Source organism: Vulpes lagopus, chromosome 10 (assembly GCF_018345385.1).
Source record: "Vulpes lagopus strain Blue_001 chromosome 10, ASM1834538v1, whole genome shotgun sequence".
Classification (NCBI taxonomy): Eukaryota; Metazoa; Chordata; class Mammalia; order Carnivora; family Canidae; genus Vulpes; species Vulpes lagopus.
The window spans coordinates 103,096,894-103,119,122 of record NC_054833.1 but is presented as its reverse complement, the minus strand read 5'-3'; the positions used below and the strand labels follow the sequence as shown (position 1 = coordinate 103,119,122).

General features: G+C 52.5%; 1 protein-coding gene across 1 annotated transcript; it reads right to left on the bottom strand.

The window, feature by feature from the left end:
* Positions 1-2,612: 2,612 nt before the first annotated feature.
* On the bottom strand, positions 2,613-15,712 carry LOC121499321 (C-type lectin domain family 18 member A-like). The gene is made up of 12 exons (XM_041769852.1): positions 15,339-15,712; positions 14,709-14,800; positions 12,406-12,645; positions 7,488-7,585; positions 6,974-7,095; positions 6,733-6,840; positions 6,056-6,148; positions 5,557-5,663; positions 4,853-4,982; positions 4,457-4,553; positions 3,523-3,614; positions 2,613-3,018 (listed from the first exon to the last, which is right to left on the bottom strand). Exons 1-12 carry the CDS (start codon positions 15,451-15,453, stop codon positions 2,981-2,983), a joined length of 1,332 nt encoding a protein of 443 aa, XP_041625786.1. The 5' UTR covers positions 15,454-15,712; the 3' UTR covers positions 2,613-2,980.
* Between the last annotated feature and the right edge of the window lie 6,517 nt (positions 15,713-22,229).

Genomic DNA, 22,229 nt, shown 5'->3' with positions numbered 1-22,229 from the left:
GGGGTCCTGGGATCGAGTCCCGCATGAGGGACCGCTTGGAGCCTGCTTCCCCCTCTGCCTGGGTCTCTGCCCCTCTCTCTCTCTGCGTATCTCTCATGAATAAATAAATAAAATTTTGCCTACAAGCAAAAAACCCTGAAACAACCCAATTGATGGGGCCTCACCCTCACCAGTCACCAGTTGCTTTTCTACCTCCTTCCCCAGTGACGCCAGTGCTTCGGGCCACTCTCGCCTTCCTCCGCTGGGATGGACTTTTCAGGTAAGACCCGTCCTGTCACCTCTGCTCACAAACCCTGCGAGGGCGCCTTTGCCAGCACGGAGAAGCGCATGGGCGGGGAATGGCTCATTGCGGGAAGGGGGGCCTGCTCTGGAGGGGAAGCTGGGGTCGGGATGGGGCGGCAGCAGGTGTCGGGGCACAGGTGGGGCTGCCCCGGGATGCCCCGCAGTGCCTGGCAGCGGTGGCAGGAGTGTCTACCTGGCCTGACTTTGCAGCAGAATCTGGGGCACTATTTCTGACTGCATAGACCCTCAGCCTGGCCCTCTGACTCTCCCTGTGGATCCTGTGACCAGGGCTTGTGGGGTTTTTTTGTTTTGTTTTGTTTTTTTATTTTGTTTTGTTTTGGATTGAGGTGAAATTTGCATAAGAAAAAGGTAACCCATTTGCTGGCACTGGGTACATTCATAGTGTTGTGGGAGCACCACCTCTAAGTTCCAAAACATTACTTATTCCAAAATATAACCCAGACCCATCGAGCAGTTACTCTCCATTCTCCTGCCGCCTCTGGCAATCCCCAATAATATGTGCTCAGTTTCTCTGGATTTCCCTATTTTGAGTATTCCATATGGATGGAATCAGACAATATGTGACCTTTTGTGACAAGCTTCTTTCACTTAACGTTTTCAAGGTTCAGCCAACATGTAGCATGTATCAGTTCTTCAATTTTTTAAAAAGATTTTTATTTATTTATTCATGAAAGACACAGAGAGAGGAGCAGAGACAGGCAGAGGGAGAAGCAGGCTCCCTGCGGGGAGTCCCATGTGGGACTCGATCCCAGGACCCCAGGGATCATGACCTGAGCCAAAGACAGATGCTCAACCACTGAGCCACCCAGGTACCTCTCTTCATTTTTTTTAATGGCTGAGTAATATTCTACAGAGTGTTCACACCATGATTTGTTCGTCTTCTCATCCACTGGTGGGTGTTTGGGTGGTTTCTACCTTTTTGCTGTTGGGAATAACTCTGCTGGGATCTTTGTGTACAAGGATTTGAGTACTTGTTTTCAGTTCTCTTGGGTACATACCTAGGAGTGGAACTGCTGGGTCAGATGGTAGCTGTGCTGAACTTTTTGAGGACTCACCCAACTGTTCACACCAGCAATGTATGAGGGTTCCAGCTGGTCCAAGTCTCATCAACATTGTTATGGTTTGGGTTTGTTACTGTTTTTTTTTTAAAAGATTTTATTTATTTATTTGGCAGAGAGACAGAGAGAGCACAAGCAGGGAGAGGGGCAGATGGAGAGCGAGAAGGAGACTCCCTGCTGAGCAAGGAGCCCAATGTGGGGCTCAATCCCAGGACCCTGGGATCATGACTTGAGCCAAAGACAGACGCTTAACTGACTGAGCCACCCAGGTGCCTCTATTGTCTGTTTTTTTTTTTATAACAGCCGTCCTCATGGGTGTGAAGTGGTGTCTCATTGTGGTTTTGATGTGGATTTCCTAATGACGAGTGATGTCATGCTTTTTGGCTATTTGCATAGCTTCTTTAGAGAATTATCTACTTATATCTTTTGCTCATTTTTATTTTTTTGTTTTTTTTTAAATTTTATTTATTTATTCATAGAGACACAGAGAGAGACGGGGGCAGAGGAACAGGCAGAGGGAGAAGCAGGCTCCATGCAGGTAGCCCGATGCGGGACTCGATCCAGGGTCCCCAGGATCACACCCCAGGCTGCAGGTGGCGCTAAACCGCTGCGCCACCAGGGCTGCCCCTTTTGCTCATTTTTAAATCACTGTCTTTTTGATAGCTTCCTTTTCTGCCATGATGAGTCAGAGCTGTTTCTATGTTTCTATTGGTTGCAACCATAATAAAATTGGTGACTGCTATGATTGGCCCTGTCCCATGGTCCTGGGCCACACTCCCACCTCCAGCCAGCAAAGCAACTCCACGTTCACACATCACAGTGTACAAATGGGTTGGGGGTGCTTTCTGGGCCCTAATGAGGGCAACTCCCAGTCTTCACCTGCCCACACAGGTGGGCAATCCCCACTGTAGGGAGAGGTGGGAGACGGAGTCATGACATACCCCTGTTCAGATAACCACAAAGGAAGCAGGAACATGTAGGAGCAGGCATAGTACAGGGAGAGGGTGCAAGTGGAAGCACAAAGCTGACAGAGGCAGTGGTGAGAAGAGCTGGAGCAGGAAGTTAGGGATGCAAATAAAGCTTCTAAATCTGTGTGTCATTCAGGGGCTCAGAAAACTTCCAGAGGGTGGCCCGGGTCATGTGGGTGAGCAGGGACGGGACTGGGGTGCATAGCGAGCCTCAGGCACCCTCTGGTCTTCCCAGGATTGTCCTGGATCAGCTGAGTTCCCCTTCAAAACAAGTGGCCACAAATCCAGCTGATTGATAATTTAATCCTTTGTGGGGTGCACTCTGGGCAGTGAGAAATCTCCATCTGCCCTAAAGGGTCGGCACACACAGAAGAGAGTGGTCTCTTCTGACTGCTGGCCCTGGCTCCTGTCTGGGTGCCTGACACCCATCTTCCCAATCAGGAGCTGCTTGAGGGGCCCCAGCTGCCCTCCCCCTATAGCAGACACCCTCTGGGCCTGGCTGGTATCCCCGGCCTCACTTCCTGTGGGGGCTGAGACCTCTGTGCACATTGGGCTTGCAGTCCTGGCCTGGCCCCTGGTCCAGACAGGTGGGCAGATGGGCAAGCAGGACTGCATATCCAGGTGCTGGCAGGGGAGAGGCACAGCCGGGTCTCAGGGCCCCGGGTCCCACCGGGAAAGGTGCTCCTCAGCTGGAAAGGAAGCCGAACAGAGAGAGGGTCAGTGGCGGCTCAGGTGATCCTAGGATAGGGACCTTTCTGCAGTTGGTCCTGATGGTTATGTTCCTACGTGGAGCTCCAGACCTTTCCAGCAGAGGCTGCTGGGGGCCAGTTCTGTTCACCTCTGTTCCCGGCCATAGTTCACTGGGCTCTAGGGAATCAGGGAACACGGTGAACCCAACAGGTCCCTAAGTAGTAGCATTAGTGACAGGAAGAAAGGGACCTTGGAGAAATCCCCAGCCTGGCTGTATTCCAGCCCTGCCGCCACGTGGACACGCTACATGAAGCTGGGCTTGGGTCTCCTCCCTGGGCCTCAGGGGCCCCCAGGCACAACAGAGCCCTGAGCAGGACTCCCCCGCGGCCCTGCGTGCTCAGACACGTTCCAGGTCTGGGAGCTGGATGCCTAGGACCTGGAGCGGGCCAGCAGGACCTCAGGGGACAGTGGCCAGAAGCGGGGAGCTGTGAGAGGGCCCTCACCAAACTGGCAGATGTAACGGTTTCGGGTTTTACAGCGCTGGTCATTCCAGTTGAAGGCGGCTGACGCCTGTAGCTCCACGCAGTTGCCAAACCTGCCAGGCCGAGATGTTGGGTGCTCAGCGTGGAGGAATGAACTTAGGAGTCTGGGAGAGGCTTCCATCTTACCCTCCGGCTGGCCATCTGTGTCTAAGAGCCCCACCCCACATTCGAGGCTGCTGGGATCCAGACCCATGCCCAGGCTCCCATGCTTGGTCCTCAGGCCTCTGCAGCTCTTCTCAGGAAAGCTGGGGGCGGGGGGCTCTCAGCACACCCCCCTTCTGGGCAGCACTCCCCCTACCTGGTGCCGGCACTCAGCCATGCCAGCGGGGGTGGGTGGGGCTGTAGTTGGAGCAGACAGGCCCATGCCCTTCCTCCAAGCAGAGGAAGGTGCACCTGGGAGCCGGGGGATGGGGTGGGGGTGCTGAGGTCCTCTAACTGCTAGGGCAGGGGCCTGGCTGCCAGCGACCAACTTGAGGGATTGTGGGCCAGATTTCTGGAGCCCTTGGTGGCCACACAGCCTGACTTCCTCCACCCCTGCCCCTCCTGCCCTGGGCCTTCCTGGTCTTTGAAGACCAGGGTATAGGGCCACATAACCAGAAGGCTGGTGGGAGGGTGGATTGCTAAAGACCGCCAGGATCGGTGTGCTGACATAGGCAGAGAGCATGGTGAGTGAAGGGGTGGATGGATACCAGAGGGATGGAGGGACAGCTGAGGGGACAATGGATGAAGCCTCTGGAGCTCCCTCCCAGCTGGCACCTGGGCACCAGGGAAGGCCAGGCTCTCAGGGGACTCAGCCAGGCGACAGGCTGGGCGGAGGTTCTTCAGTGGTATCTGAAGCCTCCACAAATGGGCCCAGGTGAGAGTGAGCCCAGGCAGGGAGGGCCCCCAGACTCACCCCTGGTTGTCAGGCTGCCCAAAGGCAAAACTGGTGAAGGACTGGTGCTCCCCGGTGGTCCAGCGGAATGAGTCCTTGGTGGTCTTGTAGGTGAGCCCTGGGCCACAGCAGCTGAGTTGGCCCCCCAGCCCGGGGGCCCCGCGCGGAGCCCAGGCTCCTGACAGGAGCACCCTTGCCTTGGAGCCCGCTGCCTAATGCCCTTTCTGCTGCCCGCCCTTAACCCCCTTCCCTGCTCTTCTGGCCCCCAGTGCTTGCCTCTCTCTCCCTTCAGTGTTCTCCCCGGGGAAGGAGGCTGCCAGCCCCATTCTGGGCCCCCAGCCCTCACCACCCCCTGACTGTCTGCGGGTGGGTTTTCAGAACCCAGATTCCTGCCCCCCCAACCAGCCAGGCACTCACCGATCCAGAAGTTTCTGGTCTCAAAGTCGTTGTCTGTCACCTCGTTGGTGGTCTCCAGGCGGCCGAGGTAGAAGGCAAGGATGTCCTGCACCTTCTGGCTCTCGATCTGGGCTAGCACCCCACCCTTTGCCTGTAACCCCCACTCCAGGTTGCACTGGCAGCGCCCCAGAGCTCAGGCCAGCCCTTCCTGCCCATCCCACCATCCTGCCGTGGCCCGGGGCATCTTCTCCCCATCCCACAGCCTCCTGCTTCTTAGATTAGGGGCCCCCTCCCTCTTCCCCACCTGCATCTCCTCTCTCTGGGCACGGGGGCCCACACCGGCAGGGCCCTGCCCTTGGGAGGCTTTTGCTGCATCTGTTCGGTGTCCTAAATACATTTGAATTGGTTGCCAACATTAACACTCGGGTGATGCCACTGAAAATCTGAATTTCTGATTTTCTTGAAAAATCCCAAGTTCTGGCCTCCCTGAACTGGGACACTTGCATGGTAGCTAGAGCTGAATCAGGACGGCTCCTTAGTTGGGGGTCGAGCAGTGCCTCACCCCTGGGTCCCTTGGCTTATTAAGTGACCTCCTGGCTTCCACAGGCCTCTGATCCTGCTTTATGCTAACCACCAGAGTCAGGTCAGGAGAAATCGAAGGCCCTCCATTAAGACCCTCACTTGAGCCCCTGGGGATCCCTGGGAAGGCAGGGGTCAACTGTCACCTGGCATTTCATCTTGGCTCCATAGTAGGTGTCTGCCTCCGAAGACACCATGAAGCAGTCTCCATCGATCCTCAGGTCACAAGTGTGGAAGGGAAAGTGCACCTTGGCTGGGAACAGGGGAGCCTGACTGTGTGTGGGGGGACCTCAGACTCCTTACGCCTTCATCCTGCCCGTGAGCTGTGCTCTGGAAGCCCCTTCCTCTGACCACCCTCCCCCAGCTCGAGAGTCATGTGCCCGGGAAAGTGTAACAACTAACAACCAGCTTGCTCTCTCTTGGGAAAAAAAGAAAACGTTCCTAGCATTTCCAGTTTCTGCGATGTAAGTACCCCGCCACCGTCAATTTCAAGCTCCCAGGGTGACGTCACTGACCAGGGAGTGGGGGACAGAAGCCCAGAGTGGGTTCCTGCGAGCTGGTCTGAGCCGGACCCGGCGCCCTGCTGGGAGACTGGGTTCCCAGGGGTGGCCTGGTTCATGGGGGGGACCTTGGGGCAGGACTCACTGGCACACCGGGCTCCCCCATAGCCGACAGCGCAGACGCAGGAACACTCCTCCTCCCGGAACCGGCCGTGCACGCACTGCCCGCTGCACCGCACTGCCGGGCGGGTGGGGGACGGAGCTCAGCCCGCAGCCGGGGCCGTGCTGCCCCTCGCACGCCTCGGGGTGTGGGGAAAGGCCAGCGGGACCAGAACACCCCTGAGGGACCGAACCCCTCAGGGACGGAAGCCCTCAGGGCTCCCGGCTGCTGCCACACTGAGTGTCTGGTTCAGTCTCCATTGTAGAGAGCAGCAGGCTGGGCCTTGGGGGGTCACCCGCCATGGTCACAGAGCTGGGAGGGGGCAGTGGGACCAGAGCCCACTCCTAGATCCTGATGACGTCCTCCTCCCGCCGGCCCAGGGCCTACGGGCCAGCTCTGGGTCCGCTTTGCCTCCCCCACAGCTCAGGGTCCGCAGGCCGCGGCGCTCTCCCCTGCACGTGCCCGGTCAGTGCCACACGCTCCCTCAGGACTCTCCAAACACTCCGGGCGAGCGCAGCACGACCCCTGGACACATCACGCAAGAGTGTGGCCCTCCTCGCCCCCTGAGGCCGCCTGCCTGGGCCCGGGCCCAGACTCCACTCACTGGGTGCCCCCACCCCGCCCCGGGGCAGCGGTGACCTGGAGCTCCAGGTGCCCCTCACCTTGGCAGTATCTGCCTGTGTAGCCGGGGGGACAGTGGCAGTGGCAGGTGCTGATGTTGAGATGTCCGTGGTTCCGGCAGCTCATGCGACATGGGTTCCTGGGGACCTCTGGTCAGACGGGGATGGACGCTGAGAGGGGGCCTCCCTCAGGCGGGCCAGGCCGATGTCCCCCCAGGTGCCCAGGCCCTCCACGAGGATCAGCACATGGGGTCCCAGCAGGAGGCGGGCGGGGGCCACTTACCACACAGCCCTCCTGCGTGGTCCCAGGCTTTGAAGCAGCCGGACGCGCGGGCCGTGCAGAGCGAACACCAGGAGCCCTTCCTATAGGGGACGATGGGCTTCCCGTTTGCCTCCCAGTTGCCTCTGTGAGAGCAAGCACCAGAGGGCTGCTAGGGCCCGGCCTTCGGCTCCTTCTGGCCCATGCAGGGAGTTAGGGAGCTGGGGGACACAGAGGGACATCCTAGGAAAGGACAGGTCGCCTCCAAATAATACTAAGACTTGGTTCTTCCACTGGGCAAAGCAGAATGGTGCTGCCAAGGAAGGGCGTTGGAGGAGAAGCCACATTCTGCTTGGCCGGAATCTGGGGGGCTCCCCCTTCCTCACCCTCTCCCTTTCCTCCTTCCCTCTCCCCATGACGGTATGGACCAAGGGGTAAAGGCCTTTGAGTGGGTGGCTGAGTGTTCCCCTGGGTGGAGGCACCCCCACCCTCCAGCCCAGCGGTGGGTGGCAGGGTAGCTGCCATGGTGGGGGCTTACCCGGGAGAGTAGGCACAGACAAAGGCTTCCATCTCTGCCTGGGCCCCAGAGCACCGATGGCGCCCGCAGCCCAGCTGGCTCGAGGTGGCCCACACAAGCTGCGGGAGACGCAGTGGCTCAGAAACCCTGTCACGGGCCACCCCCACTCCCAGTCTGGGAGCCAACAACACTGATGATGCTTGCCTGGGGAGGAGAGACACAGCTTCTGCCCCAAATTAAGCAGACAGACCTCCCTGGGGGCCTCAGGAGTAGCAGCTGTGCTGGGCAGAGCTATGAGGACAGGTGGGACTAACCTAGGAAGGTTTTCTGGGTGGGGACAGTGAAGAGGTTTGGATCAGCAGATACCCGAAGAAAGGAGAGAATTGTGGGTGGTTGGAGGGTGACAAAGAAAGTCCTGGACCTCAAAGGCCTTGCGACAGATGGCACACATGGCTACAACCCTTCCCCCTCCCTACAGCCCACTCTTAAATGTGCCTTTGCAGTTCATTGCATCAAGAGGAGGACTGTCTTTTCCAGGCTTGAATCTGGCTGGCCCTGTGGCTCGCATTGGCCAACAGAATGCAGCAGAAGTGATATTAAGCTGGGGGTGCCTGGGTGGTTCAGTTGGTTAAGCGTCTGATTCTTGCTTTTGGCTCCCATCTTGATCTCAGGGTTGTGAGATCGAACCCTGGGTCAGGCTCCAAGCTCAGCGTGGAGTCTGCTTCGGATTCTCAGTCTCTCTCTCTCCCTCTGTCCCCCCACCCCCGCGCTCTCTCTCTCTTTCAAATAAATAAATAAGATAAAGTCTTTTTTTTAAAAAAATGGGCTATTGAGCTGGTTTTGAATCTAGGTCTCAGGAGACCCTGCAGGCAGGGATGAATTAGCTGAGGCCACTCCAGACAGCCAGCTCTCAGCCAACACAGCAGCTGACTGCACTTGCTCCTGGGCCTGCAAAGACCAGAAGAACCTCCTCACTGTGCCCAACCCAGTTGCCAACCTACAGAAGCATAGGATGCTAAACTTTGGGGTAGTGTGTCATGCAGCAAAAGCTATCAGGTACAGGTCTCTGATAGTACTCAAAACTTAGTTTAAAATCTTAAATTCAGTTACAGCTTGGAAACAGCACCAATAGTCGATACATGGGAGTAGTTAAGAAAACTCCCTGTAGCACTCAAAATGACAACTATGAAGTAGGGAGACATGGACACATGTACCCAATAATTAGAGAACATACATTCTTTTTAAGAATGCATGAAACTTTTACAAACATTGACCCTTTACTAAACCACAAAGCAAGATTCAACAAAGACCAAAGGAACAATAGCCCATGGGCTGCATTCTATAAATTCAATGCAATAAAATTTCAAATAACTTAGAAGTAAGGAAAGGTTGGGGCACCTGGGTGGCTCAGTTGGGTAAGTGTCTGACTCTTTTTCTTAAAGATTTTATTTATTTCTCTGAGAGAGGCAGAGACACAGGCAGACAGAAAAGCAGGTTCCCTGCAGAGAGCCCAATGCAGGACTTAATCCCGGGACCCCAGGATCACGCCCTGAGCCAAAGACAGACGCTCAACCACTGAGCTATCCAGGCATCCCTGGTGTCTGACTCTTGATTTTGGCTCAGGTTGTGATCTTGGCATTGTGAGATTAAGCCCCATATTGGCACACGCACACACACACACACTCTCTCTCTCTCAAATAAATACATTTTTTTAAAAGAAAAGAATAATAGGAGAGGAAAAGGATATTGATGAAACAAGATGAGCCATGAGACCATGAGTTGATAGTTAGAGATGGATGATGGGTGATATTATTCTGCCTGCTTTGTATATGTTTGAAATTTTCTATAATAAAATATTTAAAATTTGTGACCAGCAAGATCTAGTCTCTTTGTAGCAGCTTTGTCTATACATCCAAAAATTATTAATGTATTGCATCACTTTAATAGTTAAGGAAAAACCATATGATTATTTCAATAGATGTAGAAAAAACATTTGATAAACTACAAGACCTGTTCATGCTTTTAAAAATTCTTAACAAAAAAATAAATAAATAAAAATTCTTAACAAGGGCACTTAGCTGGCTCAGTCATAGAGTGTAAGTCTCTTGCTCTTGGAGTCATGAGTTTGAGCCTCAAGTTGGGTGTAGAGATTACTTAAAAACAAAACCTAAATAAATAAATAAATAAATAACCCCTAACAAACTTAGACTAGAAAGAAATGTCTGTAAGCTGATAAAGGCAATATTTTTAAAAGTTCCTATGAGAGAATTGGGAGCCAAGCATAGGCTACACAGTTTTGAACAATAATAATAGTATGGAGAATTTTTGTTTCAAGACTTTTTTTTTATAAAGCCATAATAATTAAAACATGATTTAGGCAAGGATAAACAAAAAAGGCAACAGAATAGAATTAAGAACTCAGCAATAGTCCAACGGGCAGATGTAGCTTGGTGTATAACTGAGGTGGCATGATGAGTCAGTTCAGGGAAGGATTTAATAATTAACAAAAGGTGCCCATTTGTGCATGTATGTGTATATGTGTGTGTTTAAGATTTCATTCATTTATTTGAGAGAGAGAGAGCACAAGCAGGGGAAGCATCAGAAGGAGAGGGAGAAGCAGGCTCCCTGCTTGGTCCCAGGACCCTGAGATCATGACCTGAGCTAAAGGCAGACACTTAACCAACTGAGCCACCCAGTCAGTGCCCATCTGGAAAGAGATCAAATTAAATTCCTATATCACACCTTGCATGAAAAATTCTAGGTGGCTTAATGATGCCAATGAAAAAGCAATTTAAATTTGGAAGAAAATCTATTTCTGATGTCAGAGTAGAAAAGGATTCTTACTTTCTTCTTTTTAGGTGGGGGAGGGGGAGAGAGAGAGAGAGAGAGAGAGAGAGAATCCTAAGCAGGAGTGGGGCTGGATCTCACAACCTTGAGATCATGACTTGAGCTGAAATCAAGAGTCAGACACTTAACCAAATATGCTACCCAAGGGCTCCTAGAAAATTCTCTCTTTTTTTTTTTTAAGATTTTATTTGTTTATTCATGAGAGACACAGAGAGAGAGTGGCAGAGACATAGGCAGAGGGAGAATCAGGTTCTCTGAAGGGAGCCTAATGCGGAACTCCATCCTAGGAGGATCGTGATCTGAGCCAAAGGCAGACGGCTCAACCACTGAGCCATCCAGGTGCCCCAAAAATGATTTCTTAAACATAATACTACAAACAAATGGACTATACATTTAAAAAATTAAGAAAATGGTTTAATTAATATTAAGATCTTCTAAAAGATTTATCTTTTTAAAAATATAACATAAACAAGGAAAAATTACAAGCTATATGCTAGGAAAATATTTGTATCAATATGACCAAAAAAAAGTAGAAAGAATATAGAAAGGATGCTTAAAAATTAGTAAGAAAAAGATGTACCGTGTTATAAAAATGGGCAGGGGGTATGAACAGATAATTAACAGATTAGGAAATATGCTCAATTTCAAGTTAAGTGCAAATTAAAAATCAAGTAAGGAGGCATTCCACAGCCTGGAGTAGGCCAAAATCCAGAAGCCTGGCAATACTGAGGAGGTGAGAACTGACCAATGGGTGGGTATACAGTTGGAACAGTTACTTTGGCAATAGTTTGTGAACTCCTAGCTGCCTGCTATGACCCAGCCGTTTGCCTTCCAAGTGCATCCTAGAGAAACACTGGACACATATGCACAAGAGGACCTGAGCTAGTAGAAATAACTCAGCTGCCTCTACTTTGCAGTTTATTCATAGTGAATCACCCCTGTGTATCTGAATCCAGGGAAGTAAATCTTAGAGACATGGTCTGGGTGGTACATGAGACACACCAAGAGAGCAATCATATAGGATTTAATAACATACGACCCACTTGCAAAAAGAGTAAAGGTATCAAAACACTTAGACATGTAGTAAAGGTAGTAAAACATGCTTTGGCTTCTGTCTGTGTTTTTCAGTGCTGTGCCCTAGCACCTCAACAATGGTAGGTATATAGAATAAACCAGAGGAAATGTCCTTGGGAGGGATCCACCTGGACTTCAGAAAGGCCGTCTCTGGGGAGGGACAGAGGAGAGGGCAGGAGTAGGGCTTTAGTTTTGTCCAGTTGTTTTTCTTAGAGGATGAGAAACAAATATAGTTAAACATTTACTAAATCTAGGGAGTGGGTAAAGCGAGTCCATTATTTGATTTATGTTTGAAATAGTTCATATTTAGGGGCACCTGCGTGCTCAGTCGGTTAAGCATCTGCCTTTGGCTCAGGTCATGATCCTGGGGTTTGGGGATGGAGCCCACATTGGGCTCCCTGCTCAGTAGGGAGCCTGCTTCTCCTTCTGCCCCTCCCCCTGCTTCTGCTCTCTCTCTCTCTCTCTCTCTCTCTCTCACTTGCTCTGACAAATAAATAAAATCTTTTTTTTAAGGATTTTATTTATTTATTCATGAAAGACAGAGAGAGAGACAGAGGGAGAAGCAGGCTCCATGCAGGGAACCCAATGTGGGACTTGATCTCAGGTCTCCAGGATCACGCCCTGGGCCAAAGGCAGGCGACAAACCACTGAGCCACCAAGGGATCCCCTAAAATCTTTTTTTTTTTAAGATTTTATTTATTCATGAGGGACAGAGAGAGAGAGAGAGGCAGAGACACAGGCAGAGGGAGAAGCAGACTCCATGCAGGGAGCCCAATGTGGGACTCGATTCCGGGTCTCCAGGATCAGGCCCTGGGCTGAAGGTGGCGCTAAACCGCTGAGCCAACCGGGCTGCCTCTAAAATCTTTTTTTTTAAAAAGAAATAGTTCATATTTAAAGCTGAAAAAAGGAAAACTATACAAATCAGAGGGAAAACAACCACCAAATTTTAAGACAAATTGTAGCCCTTCTGAGCTGACCCCAGTGGCCCAGGGCCTTGGAGCCAGTGCCACAGTCTCACCTGAGTGTAGTGGGTGCAGGTGGCATTGTGGGCACACTCGGCTGCTGAGTGGCTGTACCACTGCCCCTCTGCGAACCACAGGCCCACCACGTGGATGAAAGACGCCGAACCCATGGGCAGCAGCTGCACATTCCAGCCTACTTGCTGGGTGGCTCGAGGTGCTGATGCAGGGCTTTGGGTTGGGGCACCACAGAGGGCTGCCCTGGCCTGAGCCCATTGGGCCAGGCTCTCGCTCCAGTCCTGGGGGCAGGACAAAACAGAGATGTCAGCAGAGACCTTTGGGCCAGGTCTTAGGGATCCAACTCCCCCCTCACCAAGGTGTGGGTTCATGCAGAGAGCACTGGACGGGGAGTCTTGTTCCCTCCACTTCTCCAGGGGCCAGGGAAGGTCAGACTGGACCTGCAAGGGGCTCTCCAAGAGGTGTTGGTAAAAGCACCAGAGATATCTGGACACCTGACCCAGAGCTTGGCTCTACCTGGGACTGAGAGCTTTGTCCTCCTGACCCCTGTGTGGGTGCCCTTTGGCCCTGCTTAGGCTCCAGCCCAAGAGGGGTGGGCGTACCTGAGGGAGCAGTCCAGCCCGGGTGAGGGGACGGGCTTCTGTGGTAGTGTTTCCTGTCTGGTAATGTGAGCCCTGGGCAGGGCCCAAGCCTTTCAGACTGGTTTTATGTTTGCCGTTAGGTAGGTACGACTGCCCTAGCCACTGTCAGAAAGGCTTGCTGGCTCCCATTGGCTTGTCTTTGATGCAGAAGGCCTCAGCAGCCATGCTGCTTTTGTCCTGTTCCCTCCCCCGGCCTTGGAGTGTGTAGGGATGCCAACAGGGAAGCAGGACCAGAGAGGCTCCTGGCCTCAGGGCTTTGGTCCCAGCAAGCATGGTTCCCTGGATCGGCCCTAATCTTCCCTTCCCACCCACATACCAACAGATTTCCCCTTGAACCCCCACTGCCACCCAACAGTCCCCCCTCCTCTTAAATGAGGGGCTCAGCCATCAAGAAGACTGGGGTCACCCCATCACCACATCCTGGGCCAGCCAAGCCACCTCATCCCTGCTGTGTGTCCCCTAATCTCCATGAGACTCAACATCCTCAGCTGTAAACTGGGGACTGTGAGATAAGGGTAACATTGTCCTGGGGAGTAAAGTGGTGGACAGTGCTGTGCTCAGGGCCGGACCCACAGTGGGCTGGCAGGGGGCTGTTGTGATTTTGTCTCTGAGGAGGAGTGGAGCCGGAGCAGTGGGGAGCACCTGGGTGGCCCCTGCACCATCCTTAGAGCCCTAGCCTCCTTGGGGTAAAAACTCCTAGCCCGGAGAGGTGAGGGAGGCTGAGTGGTAGGGCTCCATTCTTATCTTTTATGAAATACTGTTTGTTTCTTTTTAAGATTCTATTTATTTATTCATGAGAGACACAGAGAGAGAGGCAGAGACACAGGCAGAGGGAGGAGCAGGCTCTATGCAGGGAGCCCGATGCGGGACTCGATCCCGGATCCCGGGATCACACCCTGGGCCCAAGGCAGACGCCCAACTGCTGAGCCCCCCAGGCATCCCAGAAATACTGTTTTCTAAGACTCTGGCCAAAGGGGCATGACAAGCATAGGAACTGCGGCCCGGATGGCTGGGAGCACCTCCAGGTCAGGCTGGAGCTGGGAGCAGGGGCATGGGCGGTGGCAGCCAGGACCTGGGTCTGACCAGAGGCAGAGAGCCGGGAAAGGGGGAGAAGTGACCCCTCCCGCCCGTGCGCCCCACCCCCACCTCCTGGGAACCTGACCCGGGAGCTCTCAAGGTCACCAGCCGGAGGAGTGTATGGGAGGCAGCCATGGGGAACCCTGTCCACCCCCACACCGTCCTGCCCTCCCTCCTGGGACCCGGGATGACACTGCCAACCCTGCAGGCCATTCAGGGTGGTGGGAAACCCTGCATGTCCTCCCCCGGCCCCAGGGAGTGAGCCGGGAGCCTGGAGGGCCCCTCCTAGCCGGGCAGACAGAGCACGGGGAAGCGCTGGGTCCCGATCACACGCCCCTGGGCGGGATGCTTCTCCCTAGGCCTCCTGGCCCCCATCCTGCTGGGACCCCTTTGTGGAGTGCCTCTTTCCTGCGGGCTCCTTCCCTGTCTTCTGGTCTCCAGGGCAACGGGATGGGATGTGAGGAAAGGCCGAAGGACTGCCCTTCTGGGAAGCAGGCTGCGGAGCCCTAGCAACCAGGCCCGGTCCCCCCAGTGGGACCTCGGCGGGAGGGCGCCTGGCCCTGGCAAGGCCTCCGGGGCCTGCTTCGGGGTTGCCCCGGGCGCACCCACCGCCTTGGGGTACTCACCATTCTCTGCATGTTGGCTGCGGGGGGGTGCACCCGGCTGCGCAGGCGGTTGTGCAGGGAGAGGAGCAGGAACGTCTCCTTGCTGCTCAGGGCTGGGGTGGGAGACAAGGTCAGGCCCCCTGCACGGCAGGACACCCCCTGCCCCACCCCTGTCCCGGGTGACCCTGGGCCGGGGATTTGCCACCGCAACTTAGAGGGCAGCCTTGCCCTTAGGAAACAAGAGCTGAAGTGGCCTGGGGGGATGGTGGGCCTCCTGGAGGGCTTGAGCAGAGGCCCCGCAAACAGAGCTGCAGGGGCGTGTGGAAGGCAGGTGTACAGGGGCCCATGAGCTGAGGCTGGGGTGACAGGTGCATGGAGGGTCAGCCCTGGGGCCCCCAGCTACAGACTCTGGGCTGGCATTCCTTCTTGACCCCCAAGCCTGGGCCCATTCCCATTCATTCTCCACACCCCCACCCCCAAGCCCCCCTGTGTCCCAGCCTCCCTCAACCATCTTGGGTTCCTGGATGACCTGAGGGGGGCCCTTTAAACCACACCAGCCTGCCCAGAGCTCAAGCCTGGGAACTGGCTTCTAGCAGCCCCCTAGCACCTTCTGCAGAGCTCACAGCCGCTCCTCACTCAGGGGCCCCTTACCTCCAGGTGTCGGAGCCTGTCCCTCCTGTAGTGGGAGGAGTTGCACCTCCATCCAGGCCATGCCGAGGAGAGCCAGGAGCAAGGGCAGCCTGGCGGAGGGCTCTGGCCGCAGCATGGGCCTGTGGGGCGCTCCGGGTGTGGCCCGGCTCAGCCGTCCAGCCTGCTTCCCAGGCTAGATAGAGCTATTCACAATCTCAAGGAGTCAGGCTGGACTGGCAGACAAAAGGGGGAGGCTGGTGAGTAATTGGTTTATCCAAAAAGCCTCCTGTCAAACTGGCATGAAGAGACAGCCAGCTCCAATCCCAGGGCTCCCTCCCTCCTCCAACCGAGGGCCTGGCCGGCAGCCCTGCCCACGACAACCAACCGAGCAGTGTGCACTGACCCTGTGGCCCCTGCTAATCATTGCAGGATTATTAGAGCCCTCGGGGAGCCCTGGGAGACCCCGCTGATTGGCCTGCAGACATTCCAGGGCTGTGGATTAGCAAATGATGGCCGTGCCCTGCCTGGGACTGTGTCCTTCGGGCCGTTGGTAGCTCCAGTCCCAGGCCCAGGCCCAGGGCAGGCAGGCAGAAACTGGGCAAGACCCCAAGGGAGTTCTTCTCTTTCTTGGAAAGCTCGTCCCAACCCCCGGCCATGAATTAAACATAGGCGGATGGTAACCACATACCAGGCAGGTACCACTGATGGGTGGGGGCACTGGGGTGTTGGGTTTGTAGAGGAACGGGCTAGGGCTGAACCTGTGGGAGGAAGAGTGCCTTAGGACTCTGGGCAGTATCTATCTGGGCAGTGTGGGGGTGCTGAGCCCCAGCCCCGGAGTACCCCTCAACCCCACATGTCTGCAGGTCAGGAGAGGGCAAGGCTAGCAGAGGAGAGCACGTGATACCGTTGGCTGACTGGAGTCCTTCTGGGAAGAAGTCAGGCTCTAGACTAACAGGCAGTGTAGCAGGAGGGCAGCAAATGGCCACAATTCTTGGGGACCTGGCTGAGGCCTACACAATCCCACAAGAATAAATTGGAACAGATCTGCACCGTGGCCCACGTTTCTTAGAAAAGACAAGGCTGTCCTGCAGGCCAGAGCCAAATGCCCCCACCCCCCTCCAGGCAGATGAAAGCTTATTCACTCACCACAAAGGACAGCCTTGGAAGCCAACTACTTCCTCCTTCTGGAGGTTGTGTGAGCCCTGACCTGCAGGCCAGCACCCTCTCAGAGCCAGGTGTCAACTTCCAGGAAACTCTGCTGAGATGCAAGTGGGCTTGGCTTCTTGGGGAGAAACACTGATGGAAAGTGGGTATCATTATGGGGGTGGGGAGTGGGGGCGGGGGTGGGGGCAGGCAAGGGACCCCTAAGCCGGCCTGGGGTTGTATATCCCCCTACATGATACCCAGGGCCTCAGGAGTTTCATCTCCCTCAAACGGACAGCCAGACAACATCAGATTCATCCTGCCTGGGTCCTAGCAATGCTTAGTGATAGTGACATTTCTCTACAGAGCTCACAAAACACAACCATACACATGACTTCACTGAATTGTCGCAACAACACTAGGCATAGCAGATGCCGTGCCATTTAGTAGCTGAGGAAGCTGGCCCTGCATCTAAGGGACCTGGCCTCAGGTCATCTGGTGAACACGGGGGTGCCCCAGCTGATCTGGGATTTCTGTCTTCATACTCCTAGACTCTGGTACAGATCTGCTTTAATTTACATCGTTGCCCTTTGAGCTCAAATCCCATGGCCCTGCTCTATGTGTGGGAACAAAACCCAGTTCTTGCTCCTGGGCTTCAAAGAGAAATGTGACAGTTCTCCTGTGTGGCACAAGGCCAGGTACAAGGGACAGGTAGGAAAATATATTTTGAGGCCGGGGGGGGGGATGACTTTTGAGGGGCCCTAGCTCGCTGCAAATGGAGGCCTAGGTGAGCCAGGTTGAGGAACTGGAAGAGGAGGACCTGAGGGGATAAAACACCAGACCACCGAAGACCTGGTTCTAACTGAGACTCTCTGTGTGACCCTGATTGTCACTTCCACGTCTGGGCCTCCTGGAGTGAAGCAGGACTCCACTAGCCAGGGCACTGTACTTTGCTTCCCATGACATTGCATCCCGGGCCTAGGCTTTTTACAGGAGCCTGCTGAGTGTTTGGGGTGGGTGTGGAGAAGGGGCACCTCCCTTCCTGCAGGGCAGATTTGCCCAGGAAGCAACTTCTCTTCGGTTTCTATCACTGTCAATTGGTTTTATCATTCTGAATTTTGTATAAACCATCTCCTAGGATATGTACACTTTAAGGCCTAGATTCCTTTACCCTCCATGTCTGTGAGGTTCATCTATGTTGTGGTCTGTTTCAGTAGGTTGTTTTTGTCATTTGTTTCCTTGTTTTTTAAATTTGTTTATGAGGGTGAGCGTGTGTGCACATGCACATGAGGCAGGGACAGGCAGAGGGAGAGGGAGAGAGAAACTTCAGCAGACACTGAGCTCACAGCAGAGCCCGATGCAGGGACTGGATCTCCCAACCCTATTATCACTACCTGAGCCGAAACCAAGAGTTGGATGCTTAACTGATTGAGCCACCTAGGTGCCCCTGTTTGTTTGTTTTTGGCTGCTGGTAGTAGTTAATTATATTTTCATTCTCCTGTTGAGGGACATTTGAGTTGTTTTAAGCTTTTGTTTATTATGAATAAAGCTGCTTATCGACATGATTGTACAATTAAAACATTTCTTTTAATAAACAACTACAGGGCATCCCTGGACAGCTCAGCGGTTTAGTGCCTGCCTTTGGCCCAGGGTGTGATCCCGTGGTACCGGGATCGAGTCCCACACCGGGCTCCCTGCACGGAGCCTGCTTCTCCCTCTGCCTATGTCTCTGCCTCTCTCTCTCTCTGTGTGTCTCTGTGTCTCTCATGAATAAAAAAAAAAAGATATCACACCAAAAAGACAACCCATAAAACAAAAAATTGTGAAAGCAGATTTAGTAAAAATTAAAAAGTTTTGGTTCTCAAAGCCATCACATGAAGATGAAAAGAGAGGCCTCACACTGGGAGAAAATATTTTTAAATACTATCTCTGGTAAAGGACTTACATGCAGTACTCAAAGACTTATAACAAACAATGAGAAGATAAAGGACCATTTTAAAAAATGGGCTGAAGATTTTAATAGCTATTTCACACAAAAAGATGTATGAATGGAGAAAAACACATGAAAAGATGCTAAACATCGTTAGTCACTAAAAATATGAAAATTAAAGCCACAATGAGATACAATTACATATCCAGGAAAACGAGAATAGTCTAAGAGATAGGCACTCCCAAGTTTTAGCGAGATGTAGTGAGATCAGAAATTGCATATATCGCCGGTGGCAATGTAAAAAAAAATGTACACTTTGGAAGAGTTCGGCAATCTCTTAAAAGTTAAATATATGGTTATTGTGAATCCCAGAAATTTTGCTTCTAGTTAACTGCCCAGGAGAGACAGACACTCACGTCCATACTTGGCCCCAAGTGAGCGCCGCAGCATTCCTAACAGCCCAAAGCTGGAAACAACCCACGGGTCCCTTGAATGTTGAACTGATAAACTGTGTGTGGCCATAATATAGAACCAGTCAGCATTAAAAGGGACCTAGTGGGGAGCCCGGGTGGCTCAGCGGTTTAGCGCCGCCTTCAGCCCTGGGCCTGATCCTGGAGACTCGAGATGGAGTCGGCTCCCTGCATGGAGCCTGCTTCTCTCTCTGCCTGTGTCTTTGCCTCTGGCTTTCATTGTGTCTCTCATGAAAAAATAAATTCTTAAAAAAAAATAAAAGGGACCTAGCTTCCCCCCCACCCCCGAGCATTATTGAGCTATAATTGACAGTAATGGAACAAGTTTTTGATTCGTGCTGCAACACGGATGAACTGTAAATGCCTTCAAGAAAAACGAGTAAACTCACACAAAAGGTGGTATATTGTGTGATTTCATTTATAAGAAATGTCTACAAAAGTAAATTTCTAGAGGCAGAAAACAGATCAGAGGTGGTCTGGGGAGAGAGTGGGGCTAGACTAACTATAAAAATTCATGAGAGGGTGGCCTGGATGGCTCAGTGGTTGAGCATCTGCCTTTGGCTCAGGCGTGATGATGGTGTCCTGGGATTGAGTCCCCCAACGGGCTCCCCACAGGGAGCTTACTTGTCCCTCTGCCTGTGTCTCTGCCTCTCTCTCTCTGTCTCAAATAAATAAATAAATAAATAAATAAATAAATAAATAAATCTTTAAAAAAATTCATGAGTGAACTTCTTGGAGTGATAAAAAGTTCTGAACCTGAATTATGAGGGCTTCATCCTGCCTGGGTCCTAGCAGTTGCACAATGTATAAATAGGTTGGGAATCATTCCACTTTGCATATATGATGGATGAAATTCTTGGCATGTAAAATATATCCCCATAGAACTGTTTAAAAAAATCAGGGGCTCGTTGATTAGGCCTGATTGGCCTAATGGCCAATCTGATTGGCTCAGTTGGTTAGGCCTCAGACTCTTGATTTCAGTTCAGGTCATGATCTCAGGGTTGTGAGATGAGGTCTGCCTCAGGCTCTCCACTGAGATTGGAGATTGCTTAGGATTCTCTCTCTCCATCTCCCTCAGTCCTCCCTGCTGCTACTGCTCTCAGTCTTTCTCTAAAATAAATAAATACGTACATACATACACCAACCAACTAACCAACCAACAAGAAACAGTGGGAAACACCAACTTGTTATTTTTTATTTTATTTTATTATTTTTTAAAGATTTTATTTATTCATGAGACACAGAGAGAGAGAGAGAGAGAGAGAGAGAGATGCAGAGACACAGGCAGAGGGAGAAGCAGGCTCCATGCAGGGAGCCTGACGTGGGACTCGATCCCAGGTCTCCAAGATCACGCCCTGGGCCGAAGGCAGGCGCCAAACCACTGAGCCATCCAGGGATCCCCAAAACCAACTTCTTTTATGAGTCCACCATTATATGGATACCAAAACCAGACAGAGATATCACAAGAAAAATATTTAGGGTGAAGAGTACATATGTCTACCATTTACTTTGAAATGTATCAACAGCAAGATAGATAAATGAACGGGCGTAGGGATGACCAGATGAGCAAAGATGCTTAGTAAAATGGTAGAGTCTAGCTTTAGGTAATTGGGTGTTTACTGCAATTTTTAAAAAAGATTTTATTTATTCACTAGAGACACACACACACAGAGAGAGAGAGAGAGAGAGAGAGAGAGAGAGAGGCAGAGATACAGGCAGAGGGAGAAGCAGGCTCCATGCAGGGAGCCCGACATGGGACTCAATCCCAGGTCTCTAGGATCAGGCCCTGGGCTGAAGGTGGTGCTAAACCGCTGAGCCACCCCAACTGCCCTGTTCACTGTAATTTTCTTTCAACTTTGAAAATCTTTGAAATCTTGAATAATAAAATGGAGAAGGGGAATGAAATCATGGCACATGGCATGGCTCAGCTGCAAATATTTTTTATGAAGTCAAACAATGTAAATAATATTGACTTAGTCCAAAAGGGAAAAGAAAAACAAAGTTTAAACAGTAGATGGCAGGGCGCCTGGGTGGCTCAGTCTGTGGGGCACCCGCTTGATTTTGGCTCAGGTCATGGTCTGGGGTCATGAGATCAAGTCCTGCGTTGGGCTCCATGCTCAGCATGGAGTTGGCTGGAGATTCTCTCTCCCCCTGTCCCTCCACTCCTCCCACCCACCCCCCACCTCACTCAAAATAAATTTAAAAATCATTTAAAAAATATAGGTGGGGCAGCCTGGGTGGCTCAGTGGTTTAGCGCTGCCTTCCGCCCAGGGCGTGATCCTGGAGACCCAGGATCGAGTCCCGCGACGGGCTCCCTGCGTGAAGCCTGCTTCTCCCTCTGCCTGTCTCTGCCTCTCTCTCTCTCTCTGTCTATCATGAATAAATAAATAAAATCTTTAAAAAGATAAAATAAAAATATAGGTGGCAAGTGGGGGGAAGGAGTATGTGTGTGGTGTGAGAGCTACATCATGGTCTAAGTCAGGGGAGGATTTCTGAACTTAGAGTCTGAGAAACAGCAGTATAAGGGTGGGTGAGGAGATGGACTTAGCACCAGAAGAAAGAGCTGCGAGAGTTGGCCGAGAATCCCAAGGGTGGGCTTGGTCGGGGAACTGCTGTTTACCATCATCAGCCTTGTAGTTTTGCTTGACTTAAAAACTAGTATCCGCATTATTTTGATAAAAAATAAGCATAAAATTAAAAAATTCAGTCACCAAAAGCGTATACTTAAGCTCTTAGAAAAAGAGTAAGACCCAAGGCCTTTGCGTGGTTGGGGCGGCAGGAGACCAGCGTTGCCCAAGGCCGGCTCCCATAGGCCAGGGCTGCTTCTCTGGGGAGGGCTCCTGGGTGCCAGAGGGGTCCCTCACCCTCCAGAGACCCCCAGATCCTGCCTCTGCCTCGGCTGGTGCGGTGGGGCCTGCAGTGGGCAGGAGCCTGAGGCTGCATCCCCCTCTCCTGTTCCTCTTGGTTCCTGGCTGGCTGAGTAGCCGCAGTCTGACACCTGGCACCCCGCCTGGGGGAGGCAAGCAGGTCCCAGCCAGGCAAAGGGAATTTTACATTTGGGACGAGGTGTGGCACCAGGTCATAAGGAGAGTCTGTGCCTCACGCCTGCTGAGGAGAGTATAGGGACCTCACGTTTACAAAGCATTTTGAGAGAAAAAGGTGGAGCCTAGAACAGGCAGGTGTGTCGTCAGGCCCAGACCTCTGCACTAAGGAGGTTTGGAAAGGAGAATGGGCACTTGCTTTTGTTTGTTTGTTTTTGGTTTTCTTTTTAGGTTATTGGAGAGAGAGAGGAGGGAGGGAGGGAGAGCAAGCATAAGCAGGGGAGCGGGGCACAGGGAGAGGGTGAAGCAGATTCCCTGCTGAGCAGGG

Excerpts from the sequence above, each read along its gene's own strand:
- LOC121499321 (XM_041769852.1), bottom strand. The coding sequence starts at position 15,453 with ATGCTGCGGCCAGAGCCCTCCGCCAGGCTGCCCTTGCTCCTGGCTCTC. Across the intron at positions 14,801-15,338 it reads ACAGGCTCCGACACCTGGAG|CCCTGAGCAGCAAGGAGACG; the intron begins GTAAGGGGCCCC and ends CTCCCACCCCAG. Across the intron at positions 3,615-4,456 it reads GGGCAGCCTGACAACCAGGG|GTTTGGCAACTGCGTGGAGC; the intron begins GTGAGTCTGGGG and ends TCGGCCTGGCAG.